Consider the following 27,386-nt stretch of genomic DNA (forward strand, 5'->3'; position numbering starts at 1 on the left):
TGTATGCAGTTTAAAAAATTTATTGAACTGAACTCTTAAGATCTGTGCATTTTATTACACGTAACCTCTACCTCAAAATAAAGACACACATTCTGTCATTTCTTCAGATTTAAGAAAAATAAGAGCGTTTGCCCATTTTTTCCTCCAAATTTTTAAATTCTCTAATAAGAACTTTAGATGATTGTAAAAGCTTATTTTTTTATGGGTAAAATGACATAATGATATGTTGTGTAGGATTTGTTTTAAAATTCTCTAGAGTAATAACAAAAAAAGAGAGGATGAAGAGATGAAACAAGATTGACAAAATGCCGATAATTATCTCTACTTTTGTGTATGTTATAACTATAATAAAAAGGAAAATAAAAAAGAATAGGGCACAAAAGGAAATTCAATAAATGTGAGCCCCATTGGGATAACCTGACTTTCCCCCCCTAAAATACTATCACTTAACTTGAGGGTAATCAACAGAAATATTCCAGTTAATCTCAAATTATGTTCATATCTATAGCTTTTTATAACTAACAGAGCTTGGGAGAAGATGCATTTTTTTTTAAACTTGGGAGTAAAAAGGTGCAGTAAGTAAAGTTCAGGTAGATTTATGTGCTTTTTGTTATAGGATAATACATATTGCTTAAAAAAAATAATCTATGACAATGTACTATGTTCCAAGAAGATTTACAAAGCCAAAATACATAAGCTTTAGAGCAGTCTACAATTTGATAGAAAAATCAGATGAAGAATAAATATGTAAATGCCACAGATACTTTGGCAACCTATTCTATTATCCAAGTCATACAGCTTAGTTAGTTTTAAACCACACAAACTAAATGATCTCAGATTTTTGTAAACGTCACCAAGTAGCCGAGTACATTGAAAATAAATTAGCTCCCTTTGTTAATGATCTACTACTGTCTTACAGGGGAGCATTTCAGCATAAGACAAGCATGTGGACTCTGGAGCCAGACTGCCTGAATTTGAATCCCAACTGCTCAGTTAGTGCTGTGATGATCTTGGGCAAACGGCTGACTTCTAGTCTCGCTTTCCTCCTCTGTTAAATAGAGATAATAATACTATGAAGCTCATAGGGCCATTAATGCATGTAAAAAGCTAGCATTTAGGAAACACTCCTTGAAATTTTTCACTATTGTCTTTACATAGCAACGATGCTATAAACATTTTCTAAACTCTATTTTCTAAATGTGTCATTTCAGGGGTTTATAGAACTTCTGTTCTACTATCCTTTATTCACAACTGAGAAATCCAAAAACTGTGAAAACCATAAATTGGGGGGAATTTACTTGGCAACAAAACCTGATCTGATGCAAACTCATTTGACAGCAAAATCTGACTTGAGCAGACATGAGGATATTTATACTTATTTACCTCTGCTTAGTATGATTATTCATACATTTTGTTGCAAAACTATTTAGATGCTTGCTTCCTGTATGTGAGTGTTACACAATATATGGTATATGTATCATATTACTTTTAAACGTCTGAAAATGTCTGAATTCCAAAACCCATCAGGCCCAAGGATTCCAAACAAGGGATAAGAGACTTGAACCAATCATTTTCAAAGTTCAAAACTTTTTAATTTACTTCTTAGATGCAAAGAGAATAAGAAAAAGACATACTCTGTTGTATCAAAGGAAATCCTTTCATAAAATCACTTAAAAGTCTCGTTAAGTTTCCTGTGATGATTAAGGCCTGATCACTCACCATTTGCTGGGTAACCAGGTGTGAGAGGGTCCCCTGCACCATTAAGATTTAAGATATTTCCACGCTGGACACCACGTCCAGGAAGATTCCAACCATCTGGATAGGACTTCACTCCAGGTGCAAAGTAATCAGCAGGGTCTGAGTACAGGATGACTCCTTTGGCCCCCGCCAGCTGAGCATTTTGAACCTAGAAAGCACAAAGTCTTTTTCATTTCAGATTGGTTCTTCCAAATTTCGTAATATCAATTTTCAAAATTACACTTAAATAAGTAACCAAGGTTTTTATCTTCAATCTTTTATCAAATCAGACCTACAACAAACGACATCTCATAGAGAACTGGCTTTTTGTTTTTCCTACTACAGGCTCTAAAAAGGAGTTTCCAGGGCTGGATCAGCCCTCAGAGCAGCAGATTTGGAAAATGTCCATATTAGTGGTAGTGAGTACTTGCTGTTTCCTTCCACTCATCTAGAAGCACAATAAGCAAGCAGATTCCACAGGCCACATTCCCACTTCTTCTATGGTTGAAAGGGAATACATTTGAAATTTAATTTCCCACAAAGGAGACAAAAAACTTAACAAATCAAGTGATAGTAACTATAAAAACTGCTGTGTATAAATTGGTTTCTCTTATTACCTATAATAACAACTCATATTAAATTTAATTTAGTAAAATTTTCAAAGATAATATTCAAAAGAAAGATACTGAAGGTTAACAACAAATCCAACTCATGCTTTTTTGTAGAGCACAGGCATAATTTGCAGGTACAAAAAAAATCTATATTCTCCCTGAATTTCTATACTGGCCAAATTCCAATGACCCCAATTTAGAACCCCTGTCTATAAGCTAGTGCCCTCCCCATAAGGTGGGCATGTTACAGAATATGAGAGGATCACAGTGCTCAGATAGTGTTAAGGATATAGTTCTACACATATAAGACATAATATAACTTTTTATATTTGGAAAAAGGAAAAAGAGATGAGTTTTACCTTATTTCCTCTGAAAATTTTCCCATATCTAGCAATCACAATCTTCCCAGAGCAATTGATTTTCATGTCCCGCTCTAGTTTAAAGAAGTCTTCAGTTCGTGCATAGTTAACATACACTAGATCACCCTGTTGAGATCGTGAATGATTTAGTACGAGTTAGATTTAATACAAAGAGGTTTCTCAGCATGGGGACGGTTTCACATCTTTGAAACAGGGAAGAGGCAGAGTACGCAAGACTATCAGAAAAGCACAAACCTCAGATAAGAGATTCAAGGGAGAAACGAACTTGAATGGTGAAGGCAATTAGCTGGGTTTGAGACATATGAATTAAATACATAGTAAGTTTTGTTTGTATCTATCTCCTCTAGAGTGGCTATAAAGCTATAGAAGCGTTCCCCTGAAGAATACATACAAATATACACATACTGCATATAATTTGAAGGGGTCCAGGCACCCCAGGTTAAGAAGCCCTTGATGAGAGCTTTATTCTCTTCAAAGTACATTCACAGGGGCCGGCCCCCTGGTTTAGTGGTTAAGTGCGCGCGCTCTGCTGCTGGCGGCCCGGGTTTGGATCCCGGGCGCGCACCGACGAACCGCTTCTCCGGCCGTGCTGAGGCCGCGTCCCACATACAGCAACTAGAAGGATGTGCAGCTATGACATACAACAATCTATTGGGGCTTTGGAGGAAAAAAATAAATAAATAAAATTAAAAAAAAAAAAGTACATTCACAAATAGTAGCTTAACGGGGCTTGACAAGCACCAGGTAAGGAAGAAATGTGAGGTAATATCAACGCTTTATGGGGCTGGTTTCATAGCATTAGTGATTATGTTCAAGTCATGACTTCTCTGAGTTTCAACATTCTCCTTTGTAAAATGGCCTGTTAGATCAGATCAACGTTTTTCAAATAATTTTTGCTCACCTTCTCCCTAAATTAATTTTGAAAAGCAACGTACCCTCTCATATATTTTTAAGTTAACATCTAAAATTGTTTATCATACCTTTAAGCAGCAGCAAAGAATGAAATTTCTAGCATATTATAAATATTAACATTTTTAGAAGCAATTTCACTTCACTTGTTGTGTGTATCCAAAGGAATTTAAATACTATACCGGTTTACATTTCAACATCATCCATTTAAAAAGTATAGGAAAACACTCTTCTCTTCAGCCAGAATTATATCATTCTCTCTTCTCCTTGAACTTGTATTTTGTACCCCTTCCCCCACAGCATTTTACTCTAAAGTAAAATATATCTGTGCTGGACTCTGGGATGTGCCGCCCAGACTCCCCTTCAATAAATGTGTTCTCGCTCCAGCTGCAGGGAGGGTTCCCCACAGACAGCCTTCAGTTGTCAGCCCCTTCTTCAAGATCAGCTACAGACAGCCACCTTGCTCAAGGTCATGCCTCTTCTTAGGATGCCACACATTCAATGATTGATCGATGCGGGAGTAAAAAGATCTGAACGTCTTAGTCCAATCCACAACAATTCTGAAGGACTCTCCTGACTCCAGAGCTGCCACACTGGGTCAGCTGAGGCTGTCCCGGAGCTGGCATTGAGCGTGACTTCTCTCTCTGCTTTCTCCAGCTTCCTTCCCTTCCCTGCTACAGATATTGATCTCAAGAGAACACTCCTTAATTAACATCTAGCACACTAAATTCCATTTCAGTTTCTCTTACCTAGAATCTGGGTATGCTTGAAAGTCTTTTATTAATCATTGTCAAACTTCCCTTAATTAAAAATATACTATATATAAATTGAATTTTTAAAAATATTTATTTCCTGTGACAGGCTGTATGTGCTAAGAAAATTCTTCAGGAGTCAGTTATTATTATAATTATTTGTAGTATCAAATTGAATCTAACAACATCATTACAAATTTTTATAAATAATACCTAAGCATAAAATTTTACTTGAAACACATCTTTTAATGCTATGGGATGTTGAAACATTAGGTCATGAATCTGTGGATGAATAGATTATTGCTAGAATGAGACAGGACTCAGCATCAGTTCTATGCACATGTCTTGTTTGTAGACATAAGTTCTTAGAAGTCTTGGGATGGGAATGAAAGAAGTTTTGTTACAGAATTTTCACTAAATTATTTAAACTCCTTCCAAGTTACAACCCACAAAATCACACACTGATTTATTATCCAAGTTAATTCTAATGATATCAGTTGGAAACTCAATTAGGCTCATCTTTAATTTTGTTCAATTGCAAACCATTTGACTTGCCAAATCATTTGTTACCCAGCTATCAGAATCTTTCATTATTGTCTCTTTGTTTGGAGCCCCAGAGATTTTTTACAACTCAAAGATATGCTTCATATTGTTTTAGGATAGGTGAGAGATGTCTTTCATTCATAAAATAAGAGAAAAATGATTGTAAATAGGGAAATGGGCACAGACTACCAGCAAGACTTCACCACAGGCGAGTTCGCAATTCTATGAAAGAGGATGCTGAGAAATTGATGAGCTAAGTGATTTCTCTAAAACAATCCCATGTCTGCCTTTGAAAAGTCGTCACACATCCTAGTTTGAAGCCCCTGTCCTGGCCAATTTCTAATACCCTATAATTTTATTTTGACCATTATTTTCCTTTTTGACTACATGTCTCTTAGCATGTGCACAACAAATTTATAATAGACACTAAAATAAAGTTGTTTCCAAGTTGGTTCTAAGATACATTTGACAAACTTGTTGAAGATGCATCATTATGTGCCCAGCAGTGCTCTAGGAATTAGGCATACAGCAAATATCTGTCCTTGAAGAAGCTTATATTCATGAGGAGAGACAAGAGAGAAGATAACAATAAATTAATAACTAAGTTAATTATGTAGTATATTAAATGTGTTGTAGAAAAATTTTTTAGAAGTTTAAATAGAGTAGGCAAACAGTGAACTAGTACTCGGGTGGGTGCAATTTTAATAAAAAGAGGAAAGTCTATTGAGAAGGTGACATTTGAATCTTTGCTTTAGTAAAGGGATTACTTTTAGCTCTTACATTTCTTCCTAAAACCAATGCAATATTAATGCACTATTACTGATGGCACCATATGTCTGATTTATAATTGTTAGCCCTCTCTGCAGCTCACTCTTATTCTAACTGGGAATACAGAGTCATTAATCAATTTGATTTCAGTGAATTTTGTTTTAGTGTAAGTGTCCTACTTGAAATTTATCCCTATTTAATATCACCAACTTTGGGGAGACTACTTTTTTAAATGTCTATAAATTGTGACTATCTTTTGATAAATCTGCAATCCTCACAAAACAAATTATGATGGAGAAGGGACTGGAGAAGACATTAGTTTAAAAAATGACAATCAACTTTGAAAACGAAAACAAGTGTGATAGATAAGCCCTCTTGGCACTTCACAAATGCAAGCTGTCACTGTTAGTTAGAAAAAAGCTTTGTTTTCAGACAATGACCTTCTTGTAAAATCTACATTGTACCATTGTTCTATGACTGGGAATAAATACAATCTTGCACTGTTAGCCTAGAATTTTCTGTTTCTTTCAGGCTTCCAGCTTCCCGCTCTTGTTAATAGAGACAGAACTGGGAGGCAGGACCAGCGGTTCTCAAAGCACGGTTCTTGAACCCTCAGAATCAACACCACCTAGGACCTCGTTGGAAACAAATTCTCAGGCTTCACCCACAACCTACTGAAACCCAGGAGGTGGGCACCAGAATCCGTGTTCTACAAGCCCTTTGGATTATCGCGATACACGCTGAAGTTTGAGAACCACTAGATTAGACTCTATTTTAAGGACACTGTCAGATTGTTAATGTTAAACAGCCTAAAGTAGAGCCCAGTATTTTACACTCCAGAGGATTCAGATGTAGATCCAAAGATTACTCAAGGTGAAATATCTTAAACACACATACAGACATACACAATTTAAAAAAGAATTAACACTCCACTGGCTGGGTTACAGGTGATCCAGTGAAACCCACTAGCCAGCAAACCTATCTGCTATTTGAACACAAACAACAACGCCATGCAGAATCACATGCTCCTCCTGTCCTCCCACTAATCTGCAACAGTATAAGTCGACTCGAAAGAAACGAGTTAATAATTTCTATGGCTCTCTTATGAGTAGAATAATTTTGTCAAAGTCCAAAAATTACTTGGGGGATTTTAACTGATTATATAGTAAACCCACAAGCTAATCTGGATAAAATGTTCACCTTATTCTGTCTTCCCATCCAGAAACATAATGTGTTTCTTTCTACATAATATTTTCACTGCTCAATAAATTTCACAGTGTTCTTCAACTAGTTCACAATCATTTAACTTCTAAGGTTTTTGAAGTGTGTTTTATATTTTATGGCTATTTTAAATTTCTTTGCCCTATTTTCTGCTATTATACACTATTTGTCCATATGTATTTAACTCTAATCTGGTAATATTAATGCTATTTTTAAAACAAAAGTTATTAGTTAACATTTTTTGTATATTCTGGGTATAAAGACATACCACTGTAAATAATGAAGAAGAAGGGAATTAATCAAGAAGACCCAAAATGCAAAAACATAAGGACAACAATTGGACAATATCAAAATTTAAGATTTCTTTTCAATAAAGGGAAACATAGATTATGTGAACAAATAGGCAAAAAATTAAGAGAAGATATTTTTAATATTTAAAACCAATATGGGATGAATAACTAAAATATTTAAGAAACCCCAACAACTTAAGAAAAAAGCTAGAAATTCAGCAGAAAAAGAAAAAGACTATAGTTAATCACTTCGCAGAGTGAAAAACCAGAATAGCTAATAAATGTTTGGAGAGGAGCAACCTCATATGTAATTAGAGAAATATGAATTAAAACAACAATAAAACAATTAGATGGGCAAAAATTCTAAAGTTATGTCATTTCAAGTGTTGACAAAAATATGAGGAAAAAAGAACACTCACATGCTGTTGGTGGGAGTACCAATTACTACAGGCTGGACCTTGTGAAATTAAGTATGCCCTACAATACAACAATCCCACGCCTGGTTTACCGTACACAGAAAGACCCTCGCAAACCCCTATGGGGACATGTATGAACATATTCACTCCAACACTGTTTGTGATAATGGGGATTTAGAAGCACACTATGTGTCTGTCACTAAGAGAACAGGAAAGTTATACGTGTGTGCACATAAGATGGAACAATATGCAGTAGTGAAAAGTAATGAACTACCTGACATAAAGCAACATGGAGAGATTTTTAAAAGATCATTGATTGAAAATAATAAGAGATCAAGTAAGACCTAAAGTATAACACTATTTATGTAAATTTAAAATATATCAAACACAAAACAAAGCCATGTATTTTCAATACATATATTGCTAAGGACATAAAAAGAACTAATCAATGGTGATTAAAAAAAAAATCAGAAAATGATTGCCTAAGGGTATGTGGAATTGACTGAGAAGGGACGTAAGGGAACTTCCTAAAGTAATAGTAATATTCTATATGTTGAGGGGGTTTGGATTACATTCATTTGTCAAAAGCCAATAAATGTACATTTTGGATTTGCACATCTCATTGTAGTATATTTTATCTTAAAAAACACCGTGGGGGGCCAGCCTGGCAGCGCAGTGGTTAAGTTCAGTGCGCTCCGCTTTGGCAGCCTGGGTTTACAGGTTCGGATCCTGGGTGCAGACCTGCCCTACTCATCAAGCCATGTTATGGCAGCATCTCATATACAAAATAGAGGAAGATGGGCACAGATCTTAGCTCAGGGCCACTCTTCCTCAAGCAAAAAGAGGAAGATTGGCAATAGGAGTTAGCTGAGGACCAATCTTCCTCACCAAAAAAAAGCCACGGTGAACAAAAAATAGTAAATATTCCTTTTTCTTATTAAAAAATTGTAGTTTCTTAACTGTGGAAAAAGGGTGAATTTGGATTACATCAAAAAGCCTCTTATAACCCTTTAATTATTGCCTGCATGTTTGACGGGGATCTGCTTGTTATGTTTTATTTTATTGTTTTATTATTTGCATTTTTACCTCTGGCATTCCTTGTGGAGAGAAAGCACTGAAAGGTGGCACAACATCTGAAACATTTTCATATCCTGGAGGAGGCGGTTCAAATAATGATGTGTTGAAAATCTAGAGACACAAAACATGATAATCAAAAGTAAATCAGGTAAAGTTTGATTACTACAATAAAACAAGGAAAAATGAGTATTATCTCTTTTCTCAGTAGAGGGTTAATCAATCCTTCAGTATTTTGAGAATACATATCAAATACCCAGCATTGCACTAGAAACTGTGAGGATTTTGTGAGATGAATACACTATAGACTGTGAGAGGTATAAGCACCAGCTTTTGATTTTGAAGAATTTTAATCCCCAAATGAAAAGTAACATTGTATGGTAATCTTAGTCACTTATAACAATGCTAAGATAATTTACTTAGAAACAAATTAAATATTAAATTGACTTCAATAAAAAGTTACATTTTGGGGAGAATCTGCCTCTGACAGTATCTAGATATACTGAACAACATTCACACTGCAAAGAACTAAAAACACTAAACCAAATATAATATCATCTTTTTAAGTGTATCACTGAAGTGGAAAAAATATGTAAGGAATATTCAGAAGCCAGAAAAATGACATGAAAGCAGGAATCCTGAGAGGTAGCACTAAAGTCTGCTTTTGCCTTAGTTGGATCTATCAAAGCCTGGGGCCCCATGAGAGGGACACAGGAGTTAAAAGATGAAATCTAGAGCCGGTCCAAATAATAGAGTCTCACAGGAGACCCCTGCATAAAGTGGGTCTCCAAAAAGCAACATCCTTTAGGGTTAAGGATAAACTAGAAATAAACCTATCCCACAAAAAGTGATAGCTTGGGTTAGAGGGTAAAAAAAATACCCCAGAGAATTCATAATTCTACAATTTTCCCCTCACTACCTATGTGGTATAAAATCCCTCAAGCAAAAACTTAATTTTAATATGGCACCAGGTTTTGGTGCCCTATGGGGCCTAGAAGAAATTATCAGAAGGAATCAGCTTTAAACCTAGATCCTAAAGAATTCCCACAAAGTTCTAAGGAAGAAGAACTCATAGCCAAAAATCACTACACACACATAAAATAGTATGGAAAAGAGCCAACAGAAAGAACAGAGTAAAATCAGACCTGCAAAGACTACATTTACTGTATTATCAGACACACAATATTGAATTAAAGTTTAAATTAGCCAACAAAACAAATTAAAAATAACGTGTAGGTAAAAAATATTTAGACAAATCTGTGAAAAATTAATTGATTTAGGAGATAAATCTAAAGAAATAACCCAGAATGCACTACAGATTCACAGAAATGAAAAATATGAAAGCAATATTAAGGGACCTAAAGGATCAAATGAGAAGGTTCAGGATACATACGATGAAAGTTGTAAAGGAAGAGAATAGAAAGAACGTGGAAGATCTAAATTTGAATATATAATGACTAAGAATTTTCCAAAACTGATAAAAATGATGAACTCTCAGATTCAGTAGGTCCAAAGAATCTTGACCAAGCTAAATAAAAAATGATCTACATGCAGAACCATCACAGTAACATTGCAGTATTCAACACAGCACGTAATGTTAAAAGTTGCAGAGAAGAGATTACGCAAGATACCCAAATAGAATACAAATTGGATCGGTAGCTGACTTCTCAACAGCAATAACGAAAGCCATAATTCTATGTGCTAAGGGACAAAAATTGTCAAACTACCAATCTATGTCCCACAAAAACATCTCTCCTTTTGAGAATGAAAATGCAAGACACATTTTCCCACCAAAAATTAACAGTTTAGAGCCAATAGATATTCACTTAAAACAAAGCAAACTTCTAAAGGATATCATTCAACAAAACAAACAAAGCCCCTGAAAGAAGCTCTAGGATGATACAAGAAAGAGTGGTAAGCAAAGGTATTACAAATATGTGGAAAAATGAGTAAACATGGACTCTATATAATAATAATAGTTTGTATTTCCCAAGTTTATAAAAACAAGATTGAATTAGATTATGGTATAAGTTGGTAGTAAATACCAAAATTAAAGCATTCTAAAATGTCTGTATCATAAAAATATTGATTAAATTATGACATTGTTAAGTAGGGATTGGAGTTTTTAGTTTCCAAACTACTAAAAGAAACAAAACCAATAAAATTTTAAAAAGGAGAAGGAGGAAAAGGAGCATTGGGGGGAAAAAAGGAAGAGTAAAAATCACATAATAAGAAAGTAGAAATGACCTAAGTACCGTATATCAGCAATTACAAAAAATTAAAGTAAAAAAACTTTCTAATTAAAAAGCGTAGTATGTCAGACTAAAGAAAATCAACTGTGTACCATTTTAGAAGGAATGATTTAAACATATGTTCACAGCAAGTTTGAAAGTAGCAAAACTGAAAAAGAAATACCAAGCAAATACTGACGTAAAAAAATGTTTTATCTTACAAAATAAATTTTAGGGCAAAGTCAAAGAGATAGAGAGTGTCACTACATAAAGTTTCAATTCACTAACAATTCTAAATTTGTTTACCTCTAATACTAGAGCCCTAAACTACAGGAAATAGAAATTGACAGAATTAAAAGTGAAATAAAAATAATTCACCCCTATAGTGAGATAATTTAACATTCTTCTCTCAGTAATTAATAAAAATAGCAGACATCAAGGATAAAGACTTCAAACAATTAACAAACTTGAACTAATGAACAATTGTAAAATCATTAAACTCAACAACTGAAGAATACATATATTTTTTCAAATAAACATAGAACATTTATAAAAACTGATCTCATAATAGGCTCTAAAGGAAGCATTAACAATTGTCAAAGGATTAATATTGTACAAACCACATTATCTGATCACAATATAGTTAATTTAGAAATCAGATCAAACAGATAATAAGAACAACCTTTAATTTTGGAATTTTAAAAATATTTCTAAATAGCTCCAAGATCAAAGAAGAAAACATAGAAATTAGAAAATATTTAGATACTAATGAAAACTAAAATATTTCTTATCCAAATTTGTGAAATCTAGTTGAAGTGGTTCTTAGAAGGAAATTTATGGCTTTAAACACTCATATTAGAAAAGAAGAAAGGCTGAACATCAATAAATCAAGCACTCACCTGAAGATGTTACAAAGAACAGCAAAATCAACACCAAGAAGGTAAAAGAGGAAATTATAAAGTAAGAACAGACTTAATGAAACATAAAGATATATAAGAAAAGATTGATTGCCAAAGCTGAAAGTTTATTCTTTGAAAATACTAGTAAAATTGACATATCTCTGTCAAGATCAAAAAAGAAAAATGTTGGGAAAGTATAAATAAATAATACAAGGAGTGAAAAAAGAGGCATATCTACAGATGCTGCACTGATTCAAAAAGATAATAAGAAAATACTAGGAAGAACTATGGCAGTAATTGAAAACTTAGATAAAATGGAAAATGTATTTTAAAAAAACTTATGAAAACTGACATAAGAATGCATTTTTTAAATCAAAATAGTCCTATAACAATCAAGAAATTAAATCAGTAATTTAAAGTCACCCACAAAACAAAACATCAAGACCAAGTGGTTTTCCTCTGAGTCTGAAAGTTTAAAGGAAAAGATCATTTAAGTATAACACAATCTATTACAGAGAATATTAAAAATTCAACTCATTTTATAAGGCAAGTATAATCTGGAATTATAACCCAACAAGCGAATTGCAAAAATATAGGACAAAAGTGCTATGAATACAAACTGATTATATATGGATATATAAATTTAAAACTCTAATACTGACTAATGTTACAAATTTCAAAAATGTAAGATTAGTCTCATATTAGAATATCATTTAATATAATTATCATTATGAAAAAGAAAAATGACATGCTCATCTCAAACAAAAATCCCTCCTCCCAAAAATGTGTTGAACAAATTCAACATAAATCCAAACAAAAAGTGTTAGTAAACTTGGAAAGGAAGTGACTTAACACAACTTAATAAGGGTTACAGCAAATATCAAAATTAATGGTGAAACATTAAAACATTGCCTTCAAGTTAAGGATACTTGCTATCACTACTTCTTTTCAACATCATGCTATAGGTCCTGGCCAGTGTAGTAGAACAAAGGTTGATGGGAGATGGGGGGTGAATCTGGGCTGACATATCGTACTAACTAGAGCACCAACATTCTACCTCTCCAGAGGCTGATAACCAAATCTACTACCCTCCAAAAACCCCCACCCCATCCACATTTCCCATAATTTTTCTGTGATCCACATAGGGTACAAACTCATCTGAATCACTGAGAAAGATTATAAGAGAAACTATACTAAAGCTCAATAAAAATCCACCTAGAAGCAAAGTCAGTACATCAGCAAGTCCTTCAGCCAACGGAGGACTCAAGCTGGTCTCATTCGATTTGCCTTTAAGGATAATCTTCAATTTTACAGTACCACTGAGCCAGTGGATTTTTAAAGCAAGTTTATGAGTTATTCTAACAACTAGGAAAAGTTCTTTAAGGTCAAAGAAATGACTTTTTTGGGTGACTTTATCAAAGGTAGACTATATACCACTGAATATTGCTCGCTTTCCAAAATTCACTACTGTAGCCTCAAATTATGTATTCTGAGTATAACTAAGACAATTTCGGTTTATAATTTTCTATTACTTTGATGAATAAATTGATACTGACTCAACACAAGGTTGACATAAGGGAAGCCATATTAGAGAAAGGAAGCCATATTGTAACTTTGAATGACCTCTGATTAACTAACCCAGCTGGACATGCATCCTCCGGGAGATATACATGCTCTGTAGGTTTTATGGCCCCTGCTTGCATATGTACCTCCCAGCTGTGATAAGACGATAACTTCCTTAGGAATGTAATGACCCCCAGACAGAAATTCTATACTGGTACCCATCATCAATTACAGCTGAAACGTCTGGAGTGGCGACTCCCAGTCTACAACCCCAGGGGGTCAACATGCCTGACCCTCTCCTCTGTAGCCCACTAGCCCTATATAACTGCTTCAAGATTCTATACCCCTTTAAGATGGTTCTTTAGGACACTAGTCCACCATCTTCCAATCAGCTAGCTCAATGCTTAATAAAAGCCTTTTCTCTACCACCATCTTGTCTCTTGACGGATGGGCTTTGGTCTTGTGGCAAGCAGATTGTGCCCTTTTGCACAGTAACAAAATGAAAAGCAGTAAGAAAAGTTAATATATATTGAAGTGTATGAGGTAGCCACGTTGGTTTAAAACTGATTCGGCCTGTCCTTGTTTGTCCAGAATGGCCTGATGTGGCCTGTCAAGCATGCACTGTACATCTGCTTTAAACATCTACAATATCCCAAGGCAAAGAATGCTGCTTTTAAAGATAGGAATGTATGCCTCTTCCCATATTAGCATTTCTTTAAAGATAGGTATTTATTCTCAGAAACTAAAGGTCAAATGACCTGCTGTGTTCATCTTATTACCACTGACCTGCTGTGCTAGCAAAACATCTTGTGACTGTAGTAAAAAAAAGATGTTCCTGCTATATTTGATGTTTGTTGTTCCAAATGATATACACTCATGCTGTACACCTTGCTTCTCTGGAGTGCTTCGTTCCCTGGTGGAGGTTGCTTCTCCCAGGCTATGGTCCTCAAACTGGCTCATATAATAAACTCACCTCAATTTTGATGTATAGACTGATTATTGACTATTTACGTGGACAACTTTTTGTGACATAAAAAAGGCAACATATAATTCAATCTATATGTTATGTTATCTCTACATAAACAAAGGTAAAATAATGTCTGCATATATTTAAAGTATTTCTGGTAGAAATTACAAAACACTAATCATATTTGTTGCCTGTGGGAGGAGGAACTTGTCTGTGTTGTGCAGGAGAGTAAAAGTTGACAGTTTACCACATAGCTCAGCTATGAATAATCACAATCATTCAACTACACTGAGAGATGGGGAAACAGTAAGAGAGCATCTGTAAGTTGGGACAGAGGGATGAAAATAGAGCTAAATTGTCACTATTTCAAAAGATAATGCCTGAATTGGAAACACAAGCAACAAAAGCATGTTATTTAAAGAAAGAGGTAAATATCAAGAGAATCAACTCATGGATGAGTGGTGATTGCCTCAGGGAAGGGGGAACTGGGGAGAAGCAAGGCACTTTGGATAACTACGTGGTTCTTCATGTGCAGGTGTAACTTGGATAAAAATAAAAATGAAAATGAACTAACAACATAACTTTTAAAATATTAAAAAGCTTTAGGCAGTGTGATATTATGATTTATAATCAGAAATACATCTGTGGTCTTTGTCCTCATTTCTGGCACTGAGCTCCTAAAACCCTCGGAATTTCCTAAGTGAGGAGAATGATAAAGGTGTTTCTTGTTACATTAATAAAGTGACTTTTGGACTGGACCTAAGGGTGGGGGCTGGCTGCCAAAAGAACCATGTTATTAGAGGAACATTCAGTCCCACCTCCCAATCCTCCAGGGAGGGGAGAGGAACTGGAGGTTGAATCAATTGCTAATGGTCAATGATTTAATCAATCATGCCTATGTAATGAAGCCTCCATAATAACCTAAAAGGACAGGGCTTGGAGAGCTTCCAGGCTGGTGAACACATGGAGGTGCTGGGAGAGTGGCGTGCCTAGAGAGGGCATGGAAGCTTCTTGCCCCTTCCCACATACCTTGCCCTATCATCTCTTCATCTGGCTGTTGATTTGTATCCTTTAATATCCTTTGTAATAAATTAGTAATCTAGTGAATAAAATGTTTCTCTGAGTTCTGTGAGCAACTCTAGCAAATTAATCAAGCCCAAGGAGAGGACCGTGGGAACCTCTGATTTATAGCACGTAGGTCAGAAGTACAGGTAATAAACCTGGGCTTGAGACTGGCATCTGAAAGAAGCGGGGGCAGTCTTGTGGAGCTGAGCACTTAACCTGTGGAATCTGACACTATCTCTGGGTAAAGAGCATCAGAATTGAGTTGAATTATAGGACACTCAACTGGTGTCTGAGAAATGCTTGTTCAATGCGTGGAGAAAACGCCACCACACACACATTAGAAATTGGTCTAGGAACCCAAAAGAGGCAGCTAACTCATTCAGGAAATCTCCAAAATGAAGCTTCTACATGATACGTTTATAATATGTGGCAGGCTTTAAGAATTTAATAAATGCTTGTAATGGCAAAAACAAACAATGAAGTGGAATAATAAAAGCAAAGGTACAGTCAAAATTGGGAGGTAAAGAAGGAAAAAAGAAGAGAAGTGAAAGCTTGCTATTTTCCTCATTGTACATAGATAATCCCCAAATTTGACAGATCAAGACAGAGGTTTAAGTATATATATATTTTTTAACATAATCAATATTTTATTATGTCATTAGATAATTGTCCTAAACATCCTTTTAAAGACCCCTTAGTACCGAATTATACAGATATGCCACCACTTAGTTAGTTGATGTTATGGGACGATATGCTGAATGTTGGTCATTTCTCATACCTTTTTCAAAAATACTTTTTAAATTTTGAAATAGTTTAATATTGTAAAAAGATAAACTATTAGCTACCGTAATTTAAAATAGTAGTTAATATGTAAAGTTTCAAATCATGTTAGGAAATTTAGCATGGCATTTTATCACTGACTGCAAAACATAACATATTAACCATTAAGAGACTGATTCGTTAATCAATAAGGAGGTCATTGACATATTTTGAAAATTTTTAAAAATTTGTATATATTTAAGTCACATGACATTTTCAGTTCACCGATGAAGCAGGACATTGAAGTTGTACACAATTTAGAGGCTCAGCTAACAAGAGGACTGAAAAAGCTGTCTAGATTGAAAGGGGCTACTTTAGTTAGATACGGTAGCTCTAAAAGTAAGGTATGATAAATAGGAAGGAATATGTGAGTTATATTTTATGAGCTTTCATATTGAATATATATCATGATAAGAAATATCTCAATTACTTGTATTATCTTCTCTTTCTCAAGTATGTGCCCTAACTTGCAAACAAGATTGTAAATTCTTCAGACTAGATATCATTCTATAGACTTTCTCTCCAAACTCTTTTCCTCTCCAAATGCCCACATCCAAGTTCTGAGCACAGAGCTGAACCCCTGATCATATGAGACATAATCATTAAGTATCAATGAAAAACTGCTGGCTCAAACACCACACTGTCTCTCTGAATTTCCTAGCAACCTCAAACCTATGCAGTATCTTTTATAATCTGAACCTATTCAAAAATATATCTATTGTATAGACCTTGAAGGTATTATGCTAAGTGAAATAAGTCTGATGGAGAAAGACAAATACTTTATGGTTTCATTCATATGTGGAACATAAAAAACAAATGAACAAACAAAACAAAAACAACTCATAGAAGTACACAACAGATTGGTGGGTTATCAGCGGGGAAGGGGGTGGCGTGCAGGAGAAATGGATGAAAGAGGTCAAATATATAATGATAGATGGAAACTACACTTTTGGTGGTGAGCACGTTGTGGTATATACAGATGTTAAATTATAATGCTGTACACCTGAAACCTATGTAATGTTATAAACTAACGTCACCTCAATAAAAAAAAAGATAATACAATAGCATTTAGTACCATATTTCAAGTAACCTATGAAATGCTTAGTAAACAGTGGTTACTATTACCTATTAAAAAAAAGTATGTATTTCAGTTGGTTGGAAGTTTACTAACATATTTTATATTAGTGTGCAATACTAAAAAATAGAAAATAGAAACTGTCATCAAGCGTTAATTTCTCAGAATTTTTCCAACATCACCTTAAACTCAAACATCATAAGAAAGCTGGCAATGAGATATTAAAGGCATCATTCACAAGTTTCAATAATATTGATTTTATCAATAATTGAAGATGGTACAGGGCATTCTTTCATAGCAGGTATTTGAAAAGAACAGATGGGGGAGTTTACTTTCTTATCATTTTTACCTCATTTCCGTCTCCATCAATTATTGAGATGTAGTTGGGATGAGTCTCATTTGGATAGGACAACAGGACGTCATAATGGGCTAACTCAACAGAATCCAGGCCAAATTCTTTCCACTGAGATTGAATTTGCTTTGCAAGCTGAAAGTTTTGTTCTGTTCCTGCTAAATGCGGTATTCGTGTAAAATTACTGGTGAACAAAAATTGAAAGTGGTTAGAAATTAATGTTTAGTCAGCCTTTATCCCAAATCAACAACCAAATAAGGCAGATTTGCATAAAAAAGATACTTTGAAATGTGATACATTAAGAAAGCAAAGCGGTACTATTATTGCATCAAATGGATTTTCAAAGTGTTTTTTGAAGTTTTCACGCTCACTTTGTACTCATTCAAGAGAAAAAGTGATCTTTGTAGAGAACTGTCATGTACAATCCTGCGAATGTCTCCCTATATAGTAGATGAGCAAAGTGTTATATTCTTTCTTAAGACCCATGCATCTTGGAACTTTCATGGAATTATCTGTTTATTTCACTGTGTAAAATATATTTGAGAGATAAAAAAATATTTTCATTCAAAAGACCAAGCTGTGACATGCCAAGAATTACTGATAATTACATTCATTTTTAACTACTGAAAGTTATAGCTAAGTGAGAAATCTTTTGATTAAGAATCAATTATAAAGTATCTTCATTAAGGAATAATTTGAACATATTTTTACAAGCTCAGACTGGATCTCTTGTACTCCATCCTTCATGCATAGTGATACACTTAAAATCAATGATGAGAAATAGTTTGACCAGGAATATCTTTAACAAATAAACTATGTGGGCAAAATTTTGGCTACCAGAAATATTTTCATGAGTAGACTAGTCTCTCATTTAATATCTAGATACTGGTGTTTTTGTTTGTTTGTTTTAAATTTCTCCTTCCTGAAAATTTGTTGTTTCCCTGAAGATTCAGCTCATTGGTTATTTTCGATTTAAACCCCTTAAAGAAAAAAAAATTCATATGACAAAGGACCATGTATCATGAAAAGACATTTATTTATTTCTGGATCATAAACTTCTTGAACCTCAGGAATTTCTGGTTCTAAATACACAGGTTTTTCTAAAATCAACACACGTCCATCCTTACAGTGATTTTAAGGAAACTAACAGGCAACATGACTATGGATGATCCCAATTTCAAATGTTTAATTTTATTGTGTATCTAATTTTTGATTTGGAAAATTAACTACCAAGGAAAATAACTCAATTTTTTAGAAAAATGAAATTCTTATGATTAATTTAATTTTATAATTATGTTAAAATTGTTTAAATTGTATTTACAAAAATAGTATTAAAGTTCTCGTTCAGTAAAGTTTTAGGGGCTTAACACCTTACATAGGATTTCTAATGTATATTTGCAAAATATAATAACAAAAAGAACAAAATTTTAAGAGGCCACTAAGGAGTCTATCTATCCTTTCATCAATGTATACCTGCAGAGAAAACAGAAAAACAGCCAATGTTGCCATTTTCTTCTATATTACACAAATCACAAACCGTCACATAAGTGGATGCAGATAATACTATTATTTATTATTTATTTATTTTATTTATTTATTTTATTATTTATTTATTATTACTTATTTCCTGAAATAACAGCTATATCTCTGTCCCTACATGCAAGAAGAGGTGCTGTGGAAGTCTTGAACCTGCTCACCAAATAAAAAGAAAAAAAAGAAGAGATCATTATCAGACTTTGTTATTATGAGTGAAATTTCTTATAAGAGTTTTGTTATATCAACTAGGATACAACAGCGTGATATGATCAGGGCTAGGATTCACTCATTTGGAGCAAAGCTGATCCTGAAAAAGATGAGTAGGAAAAAAGATCTGTTTCCAATGATAGATAAATTAATTGTCATAAAATCATATAGGTGGTATATTATAGGTTTTATCACTAACTTGTATAATCCTGGCCATGCCTTAAGTTTCTCATCGGTACATAGGGAGAATATTGCTACCTCACTCCTTCACAAAGATTTGAGGCTCAGTTAGATAACTGGTATTAAACAGCAGTTAGCAGTTCTTTTTCTTTTTTTCTTTTTTTTTTTTTTGAAGAAGACCAGCCCTGAGCTAACATCCAATGCCAATCCTCCTCTTTCTTGCTGAGGAAGACTGGCCCTGGGCTAACATCCGTGCCCATCTTCCTCTACTTTGTATGGGACGCCGCCAAAGCATGGCTTAACAAGTGGTGCGTTGGTGCGTGCTCGGGATCCGAACGGGCGAACCCTGGGCTACCGCAGCTGAGCACGCTCACCGGGCTGGCCCCTAAACAGCAGTTCTTAATTTGTTGTGTTTTAATCAATTAAGAAGTCTGTCACAAGCAATTTGTTGATCCTACTAGAATATCAAATTGTTTTTGCAAAAAAGGAAGAATTTACAAATTATCCAAAATAGCCAACAACTTGTATTAAAAAGTTGGCTCATATATCTCTATCTGACAAGAAAAGTTTAAACATGGTCCAAATACCATCACATTGTCCCAATTAATAAAGGGCGCTATTAGTGTTCCTGTTTTAACACACTGCATCTGGTTTACAAAGGAAGGAACAATGCTCACAGAAGTTAGATGACTTCAAGGCAGCTGGTAAAATGTGGAACTGGCTTTCAAATGCAAATCGCTGAAATTCTGAGACCAGAGGTCTAAAACACTTTCTAAAATATTCTTGTCTCTCAAAATAGGGTGGAGAAGCTAAGTCCCTCTAAAAAGTTGCAAAATAGTGAACAGATCTGAGAATCTAACTAGGTGTTTACAAAACAGAAGGGAAAACATAAGAGGACTCTGCACTCCAAGGAAGACAGAAAAGGCACCCCTAGGTAATCCTCCCATCCATGATGGAGAGGCAGATAACTTACAAGTATTGAGGATTTTTAGCAGCAGAGCAAAGGGCTTTAGAGGGGGACAAGATGGAAGATCCGAGGCTTTAATGACCCCTGACCCACGGGTATATTTAGATTTAAAGATCTCTGATGAACAAAGAGCAAACTGGAAATCTGGAGAGTCCAGGAGGCTTCTGGACATTCTGTGGTCCTTGGAGAGATGAGTCAGGGTTCTCTTAAACTCTTTCTTTTGTGTGTTAATGGTGGACATCCTCGAGTGCTGAACAGTTAGAGGAGCTCGGTCAGAACCATGGAGAATAAGCAAAAAGCTGACTGCTCAATCTTCCTCAAGGGTCCAGAAAGAGAAATAAAGGAAGGCATTCATATTTCTTCTTTGCTGATCAGTCCAAGTCACAGTTAGGGAAGGAAGAAGAAAGCAGGGACAGCAGCTCTGTCTATGAATGAGGATTATATCTTGCCAAACCTCCACTTTTATTATATCTGTTATACCTAATTATAGTGAAAGAAGTACAAGGGGCAGAGGCCGGATTTCCATAAAGTTTAAACTTCAAGGTCTCTCACTTGAAAAGGCACTTCCAAAGCTGGGGAGGTGCCCTAGCAAATTTTTATTCATAGTTTTAATTCTATGGCAATTAATATAGACCTATGTATTTATATGATTGTGTGTATATTTATCCATCTATCTATCTATCTGTAACTGTCTTTAATATAAAATTATAACTTGTTTTCACTAAGGAATGTTTCAATCACTATCAGGGACTTCAGGTATTTTTGGACATACACACTAAGCTAATTTGTAAAAAAAAAACCTAAAAAACAAAATGAAAAAGGGACTTCATGCTTTGAAAAAGCCAAGTATTCTAATCAATTATACATAATTCTATACAAGTGTTTTATTTGTAGTTGCTTTGCAAATACTTTTTATATTTACTCAACTACCTTTTTTGCTCTACCCTAGAGATAGCTATTTCAGGAAATAGGGAGCTAGTTTTCAAACTATGTCATGTATACGGTCTTTAATTTCATCCTTATCACAATATCATTATCTCCATTTTATAGGTGTGGAAATGACAGCTCAGGAAGAATAAGTATTCACTCAAAATTACTTTACTATCAGTGGGCAAAGATGGAATTTAAACTCAAGTCTGTCTTGACTTCAAAGTCCAAGTCTGTTCTTTTGACTAATATGTACTACCTTCCCCCAAAACAGGAGTCAGCAAACTATGTCTACTGACCAAATCCAGCTCACTTCCTATTTTTGTACAGCCTAACTAAAAACGGTTATTACATTTAAATACGTCAAGAAAAAACAAAGTAAGAATAATATTTTGTGACATATCAATTATATGAAATTCAAATTTCAGTGCCCATAAATAAAGTTTTATCAGAATTGGCACCCTCACTTGTTTATGTATTTTCTGTTGCTTCTTTTATGCTATAATAGCAGAGCTGAGTAGTTGTGAGAGAGATCAGCTGGCCTGCAAAGGCTGAAAACGTTTGCTGACTCCTGCTCTAAAACGTCTACAATGGTGAAGTTCAGCTGAAAGTATAATCCTCCCCAGATGAAATGTGATAGAAGATCTTGAACAAATAAAATTGTTTTTAGAGTCAGTTCCTACATATAAAATATTAGGTCAAAACTTCTAAACAGAATAATAAAATTTTCCAACAAATTATCCATGTAAACTTTCAAGTATATGCTTACTATAAGAACTTTCTGATGTTCTCTGCTTTCAATTCATCCAAAAATGCCTTCTTCACATTATGCCGTGGAACGACGTTAGTAGGTTCATTGGAGGATTTTATAAACCATCCTATAAAATACACACAAATATGGAAATGAGATATGAGCTCATAGACAGGACTTTATTTTCTTTTATTGTATCTATCATATGTAAAACACAAATTATCAATGACCTCCAGCATTAACTCAGATCTTCTAACATTTAACTTCTCATGCCTACTTTCACTGGAAAAAAATCATGCAAATAGACTTTTAAATTGCAAATCAATCACGTTTTAAAAGCTAACTGCTATTATTCTAGGAAATGTTTTATGAGGAAATCAGCACTGAAATTAAATCTGTTTCAACTAATGGGGATAAACAAGATCTCTTGAAAATTAAGGCAAAAAGAAAATCTACCTTCCTTCTTCTTAAAGCTTCTATCCCCAGTGACTGCTCCTGTGCTGACCCAGAATAACCTTTTAGTAAATGTTTATAATGAATAAATTATGAATATATTTCTAGTACATAAATTATTCCAAAGAGTTGAAGGAAGTGCAGACTTCTAATTTGTTCTGCTTCTGAAACTAAAACAAAATGTGCCAAGATTTCATGTTTCCAGTTGAAGTAGGCTTGGGTTCAACTTTGGAAAGCTACAGTGAAACTACAATTAACATCTCTGCAAGATATCCAGTGCCCAGAGAAGCCAGAGGCAATGGGAAGCCACGTGATACAGCGCCGTTAGCCCTTGTAGTGAGCTTTTAATCTGAAGGAAATGGGGCATCATTACAGGGTTTATTTAGAGAAATGCTATGATCTGGGCATAAAATGGTTACCCAAATCAGCACCCAGCTAGCATTCATGGAGCTTTCTAGTTATTAATCACATACACACATGCATATTGAAATAAATGATTGGAAGCAACTGGAAATACAGTTCCACCTGTACATAAAACAAAGAGACTTGGATTAGACTGTGGGATCAGGGCTGAGGATGAGATGCTTGAATTGAGATCTGAAAAATGAGCACAATGAAGAGGAGGGAGGCCTGTGGGGGAGGCGAGAGCAGACAATCCTGGGGAAAAAACAAGCAAACATTAATAAAGAACCTATTCTGTGTCAGCTACTGAGCAGTGAATACAAGGATGGGCATGAGGGCAATACTAGGAAGCATGAAATGCTTTTAAGAGACGCAGAAGATTTTAATCCCACGCCAGCCTTGACAAGTCTACTTCCCATTTTTACAGTTAAGAAAACTGAAATTGAATTTGAAATGTGTCCATATTGAGTACTTATCTCAGTTAAGCCCCACAACAACCTTAGGAGGTTACTAACATCCACATGTTAGTTATGAGCAGAATGTGGCTTTCCACGATCCCAAGGTCACACAGCAAGAAGAGACTGAATTTGAGTCAACTCAGCTGTCTATGCCCTGGTCTTCTAAATCCCTGAAAGAGGATCCAGAATTCAGAGCAGGGGTGAACTATGTAGCCATATATTAGGTTACTCCTGTCACTAAAGCGCAATGAGGAGCAGCATCTTCTCATCAAGAAGGAATAAAGAAACGTGCCAACACCTCAATACTGTGCTGGGACTTTAGATGCTATTTCATTTACTATTCCCAATAAATTGCAGATATTATCATCATAAAGATTGGGAAATAGGCTAAGAGAGACTCAATAATCAGTTCAAGGCCATGAAGTGGCAGAGTAAAATTAGAATTTAAAAGAATCTGAGCTTGCCAGTGCTGCCCCCTGGTTTTTCAGAGTTGGGTTAAGTCTGCAAATCAGTACACAGGGGACAACGCAGAAGACCCGCTGGTAAAGATCTGTTCAGAGCGCTGGCAATAATATCAGCCAGTTCTCAAATGTTCTCTACTAGGTACTCCCAAAGACGAAAGAACGAGAGAAACGGGCTCTCCCGCAGCAAAGCCCTGACTTCTACCCACTGTATACACGAAGCAGCCTCAGGCACACAATTCAAGACTGCATACAGGTAAGAGTCATCGCCCGCAAAGCTCCTTGGACCACCTGGTTCACCTGCCCCAGAGATCGGCCGCTCGTCCTAAAACGTACCGATTTCTCGCAGGGCTCGAGCGCGTGGAACGTGTAAGTTCAGTTTCAGCGTCTCTCGGTCCTACTCCCTACCCTAGGTGACCCTGTCCTACACTAGCTTTTCCAGAACGCAACCGTGCACCGCCTCCCCCAGCCTCTGTCTCACACTCGGGGACTCATCCCCATATTCCCGCAACCCAAATCACCGCCCCAGGGGAGACAAGTCACTGGGTAGGCTCCGGGCTGCGTGCGGCGAGGCGCCCCTACCGAAGAGGAAGCCGAGGATAAAGAGGCCGGCGGCCAGCACCAGCGCCCCGGCGCACAGCCAGCGCGGGCGGCGCCACGCGACAAAGGTCGAGTCGGTTTCGTGGAGGGGGTTCCACATCTCGGCGCCGGCCGGCGGGGCCTCCTGGATCTGCCCTCTGCTGCGGCCCCGCTGCGGCCTCGCCGCGGGGCAAAGGCTGCCTCCCGCTTCTGCCCTGCTGATCCGCGACTGCAGGCGACAATCCACTCCCAGCCCCGGGGTCCAGTTTCTCCGCCCTAAAAGTACTTGTGCCTACTCAACCAATCCCGGCGAGAGGGAGGCAACTCCAGTCGACTGAAGCAGAAAACCCGGCCCCTTTGGGGAGGCGCTTAAAAAAAAAAGTTTATGTTGAAAATGTCTAGCTCTTGCTTATTTAAAATGAAAGGAAGGAAGAAAAGAGTCGGGGAAGGAGGGAGGAAGGGAGAGAAGAAGGAAGGAAGGGAAGGAAAGAGAGAAGAAAGGAGGGAAGGAAGGAAGGAGGGAGCTACTCTCCCTTCTCCAATCCCAGACCAAAATCTGACAAGCAAAAAGAAAACTAAGGATTTTCTGTGTAATTCAATACAACGCTCCTCTTTCGTGTGCCTACGAAAAGACATACGGCTCCAGGCTAATTGGTAGACTAGACTAAGTCATCTCTCAAGAACTTTTTTCAGCTCTAAAATCCTATGGAATGCTTTATAGCACTAATGAGTAAAGTCAGGTGTAAAATGTGGTGTTCAGTTCTGGCGCTGTTTCGGGTAGTTAAGGAGGAGCTGGCATCAATTGAATTGCCGCCTGTGCTTTCTCTTCATATCATTGATATTAATAAACTTTCAGGGGGGCCGGCCGGTGGCTTAGCCGTTGAGCGCCTGCGCTCAGCTACTGGCAGCCCGGATTCTGACCCCGGGCGCACCAACGCACTGCTTCTCCGGCCATGCTGGGGCCGCGTCCCACATACAGCAACTAGAAAGATGTGCAACTATGACATACAACTATCTACTGGGGCTTTGGGGGAAAAAAGGAGGAGGATTGGCAATAGATGTTAGCTCAGAGCCGGTCTTCCTCAGCAAAAAGAGGAAGATTAGCACGGATGTTAGCTCAGGGCTGATCTTCCTCACAAAAAAAAAAAAAAGAAAGAACCATTTATTAAAAAATAAATAAATAAACTTTTAGGGAATTATTCCTCCCTTTACATAATAAAACCATTTTTAAAGAAATAATATTGGAACTTACTGAAGGCAGAGACTTTGTCCATTTTCATATCCCAGCTGCACTTCGTAGGTATGAAATTAGTCTTTGTTGAATTAACCTGAAGAATCAATTGCATATCATTTTATTCCTGTTATAAACTCTTAAAAAAATAACAATGATATCTAGAAGGAGAGGATAACCACATGCTTTATAAAATCAACTGTGTTCTTACAATTCATGAGGGAGATTTCATGCATGGACTCTAGCTAGGAGTGCCTCAAGGAAGTGTTGTATTTAACAGAACCGTGAACCAGTGGAGATGAGAATAAAATTTTGGGGAGCCAAAGGCGTAGACAAAGGCGAAAACTTGGGGTATATTCAAGGAATAGTAAATAGTTTGCTTTGGAAAAGGGAAAGAGTGAGGAGAGACAGGGCTAGACGGTAGAGAATCGTGGGTACTTTGATAAAGAATTTCTGAGCAAAGTGAAGAGATGTGGGAAAGTTAATCTGTCAACAGTGAACCAAGACAACCCCTAGGTGACCTAGGACAGGAAGGGGGGAGTTTCCTAATCCCTTTCTAACAATATCCTATATTTATTAAATGTCTCCTAATGTTCCTATTGTCAAATCTAAAACCAGGAATGGCAAAAGAATAATATTTATTGAGCACTTATTATAAATGAGACGCTTTGTCTACATTTACTCGTTTAATCAATATCAGAACCTTCATGGCTGGGACTAACACTCTTCCCATTTTACACACAGAAAAACTGAAATTTAATGAGATGAAGTAAATCACCCAAAGTCACAAAGCTAAGACATAATCCAATGTCTGCCTTACTCTCAATCACTATACTGCTTGGGGTTACTGAGCATGGGGTATATTTGCTGAGAGCTTTTGCTTGTAGTTTTGTGAGAAGCACTGGGCTTAGAGTCAGAAGTCTTAGACTTAAACTTTGGATCTGGTCCTGTCTAAGCTGTGTACCCTTGGGAGTCATGTATTCAATTTATTGAATATATCTCCTCATTTGTAAAATATAGGATCATCTAATAACATTATTAAGTACCCTCAAATAGCAGAGATGTTTTTAAGGACTGATGTGACCATAAATGAGGCAAATTATATTTCTTAAAAACAAGAAGGGCTTTTTGAACAATATTAGAACTACCTAACAATGATCAGATAATGAATGAACATCTGTTCAGATTTTATGGAAAAGATTCCTCCTCTCCTCACGGAGCTTACAGTTTAGTGGGGAAGACATACCTTTATAAGTAATTAACAATAATTAACAATAACTAATATTATGAGCACATTCTACATGGTAGACACTGAGCTATGTGCTTTACATGAATTATTTCATTTAATTAGCAGGACTTCCCCCCCAAAGAATTTAAAATCTCTTACAGGTGGTTATAGAAGCCACACTAGATTTTTCTATTGTCACTTTTATTATTATTTCCCTCTTCTAGCTAAGGAAACTAAGGTGTAGTGAAGTTAGTAATCTCCTCCTCCAAAAAATAATTTGCACGTTTGCTTTGACAAACATTAGACCACACTATACTTCCTTCTTTAACTATTG

At 36.0% G+C, this 27,386-nt stretch overlaps 1 protein-coding gene across 1 annotated transcript in view; it reads right to left on the bottom strand.

Moving 5' to 3' along the window:
* Positions 1 to 24,838, bottom strand: part of FOLH1 (folate hydrolase 1) — a 52,635-nt gene extending 27,797 nt beyond the window's left edge. Inside the window, exons 1-6 of the mRNA XM_058545434.1 lie at positions 24,597 to 24,838; positions 22,259 to 22,367; positions 17,670 to 17,856; positions 8,714 to 8,815; positions 2,708 to 2,833; positions 1,720 to 1,906 (exon numbers count right to left, since the gene is read on the bottom strand). Coding sequence (XP_058401417.1) covers positions 1,720 to 1,906; positions 2,708 to 2,833; positions 8,714 to 8,815; positions 17,670 to 17,856; positions 22,259 to 22,367; positions 24,597 to 24,714 — 829 coding nt within the window. The 5' untranslated portion in view covers positions 24,715 to 24,838. The remainder of the gene's footprint in view (positions 1 to 1,719; positions 1,907 to 2,707; positions 2,834 to 8,713; positions 8,816 to 17,669; positions 17,857 to 22,258; positions 22,368 to 24,596) is intronic.
* Between the last annotated feature and the right edge of the window lie 2,548 nt (positions 24,839 to 27,386).

This window comes from Diceros bicornis, chromosome 7, assembly GCF_020826845.1.
Source record: "Diceros bicornis minor isolate mBicDic1 chromosome 7, mDicBic1.mat.cur, whole genome shotgun sequence".
NCBI lineage: Eukaryota > Metazoa > Chordata > Mammalia > Perissodactyla > Rhinocerotidae > Diceros > Diceros bicornis.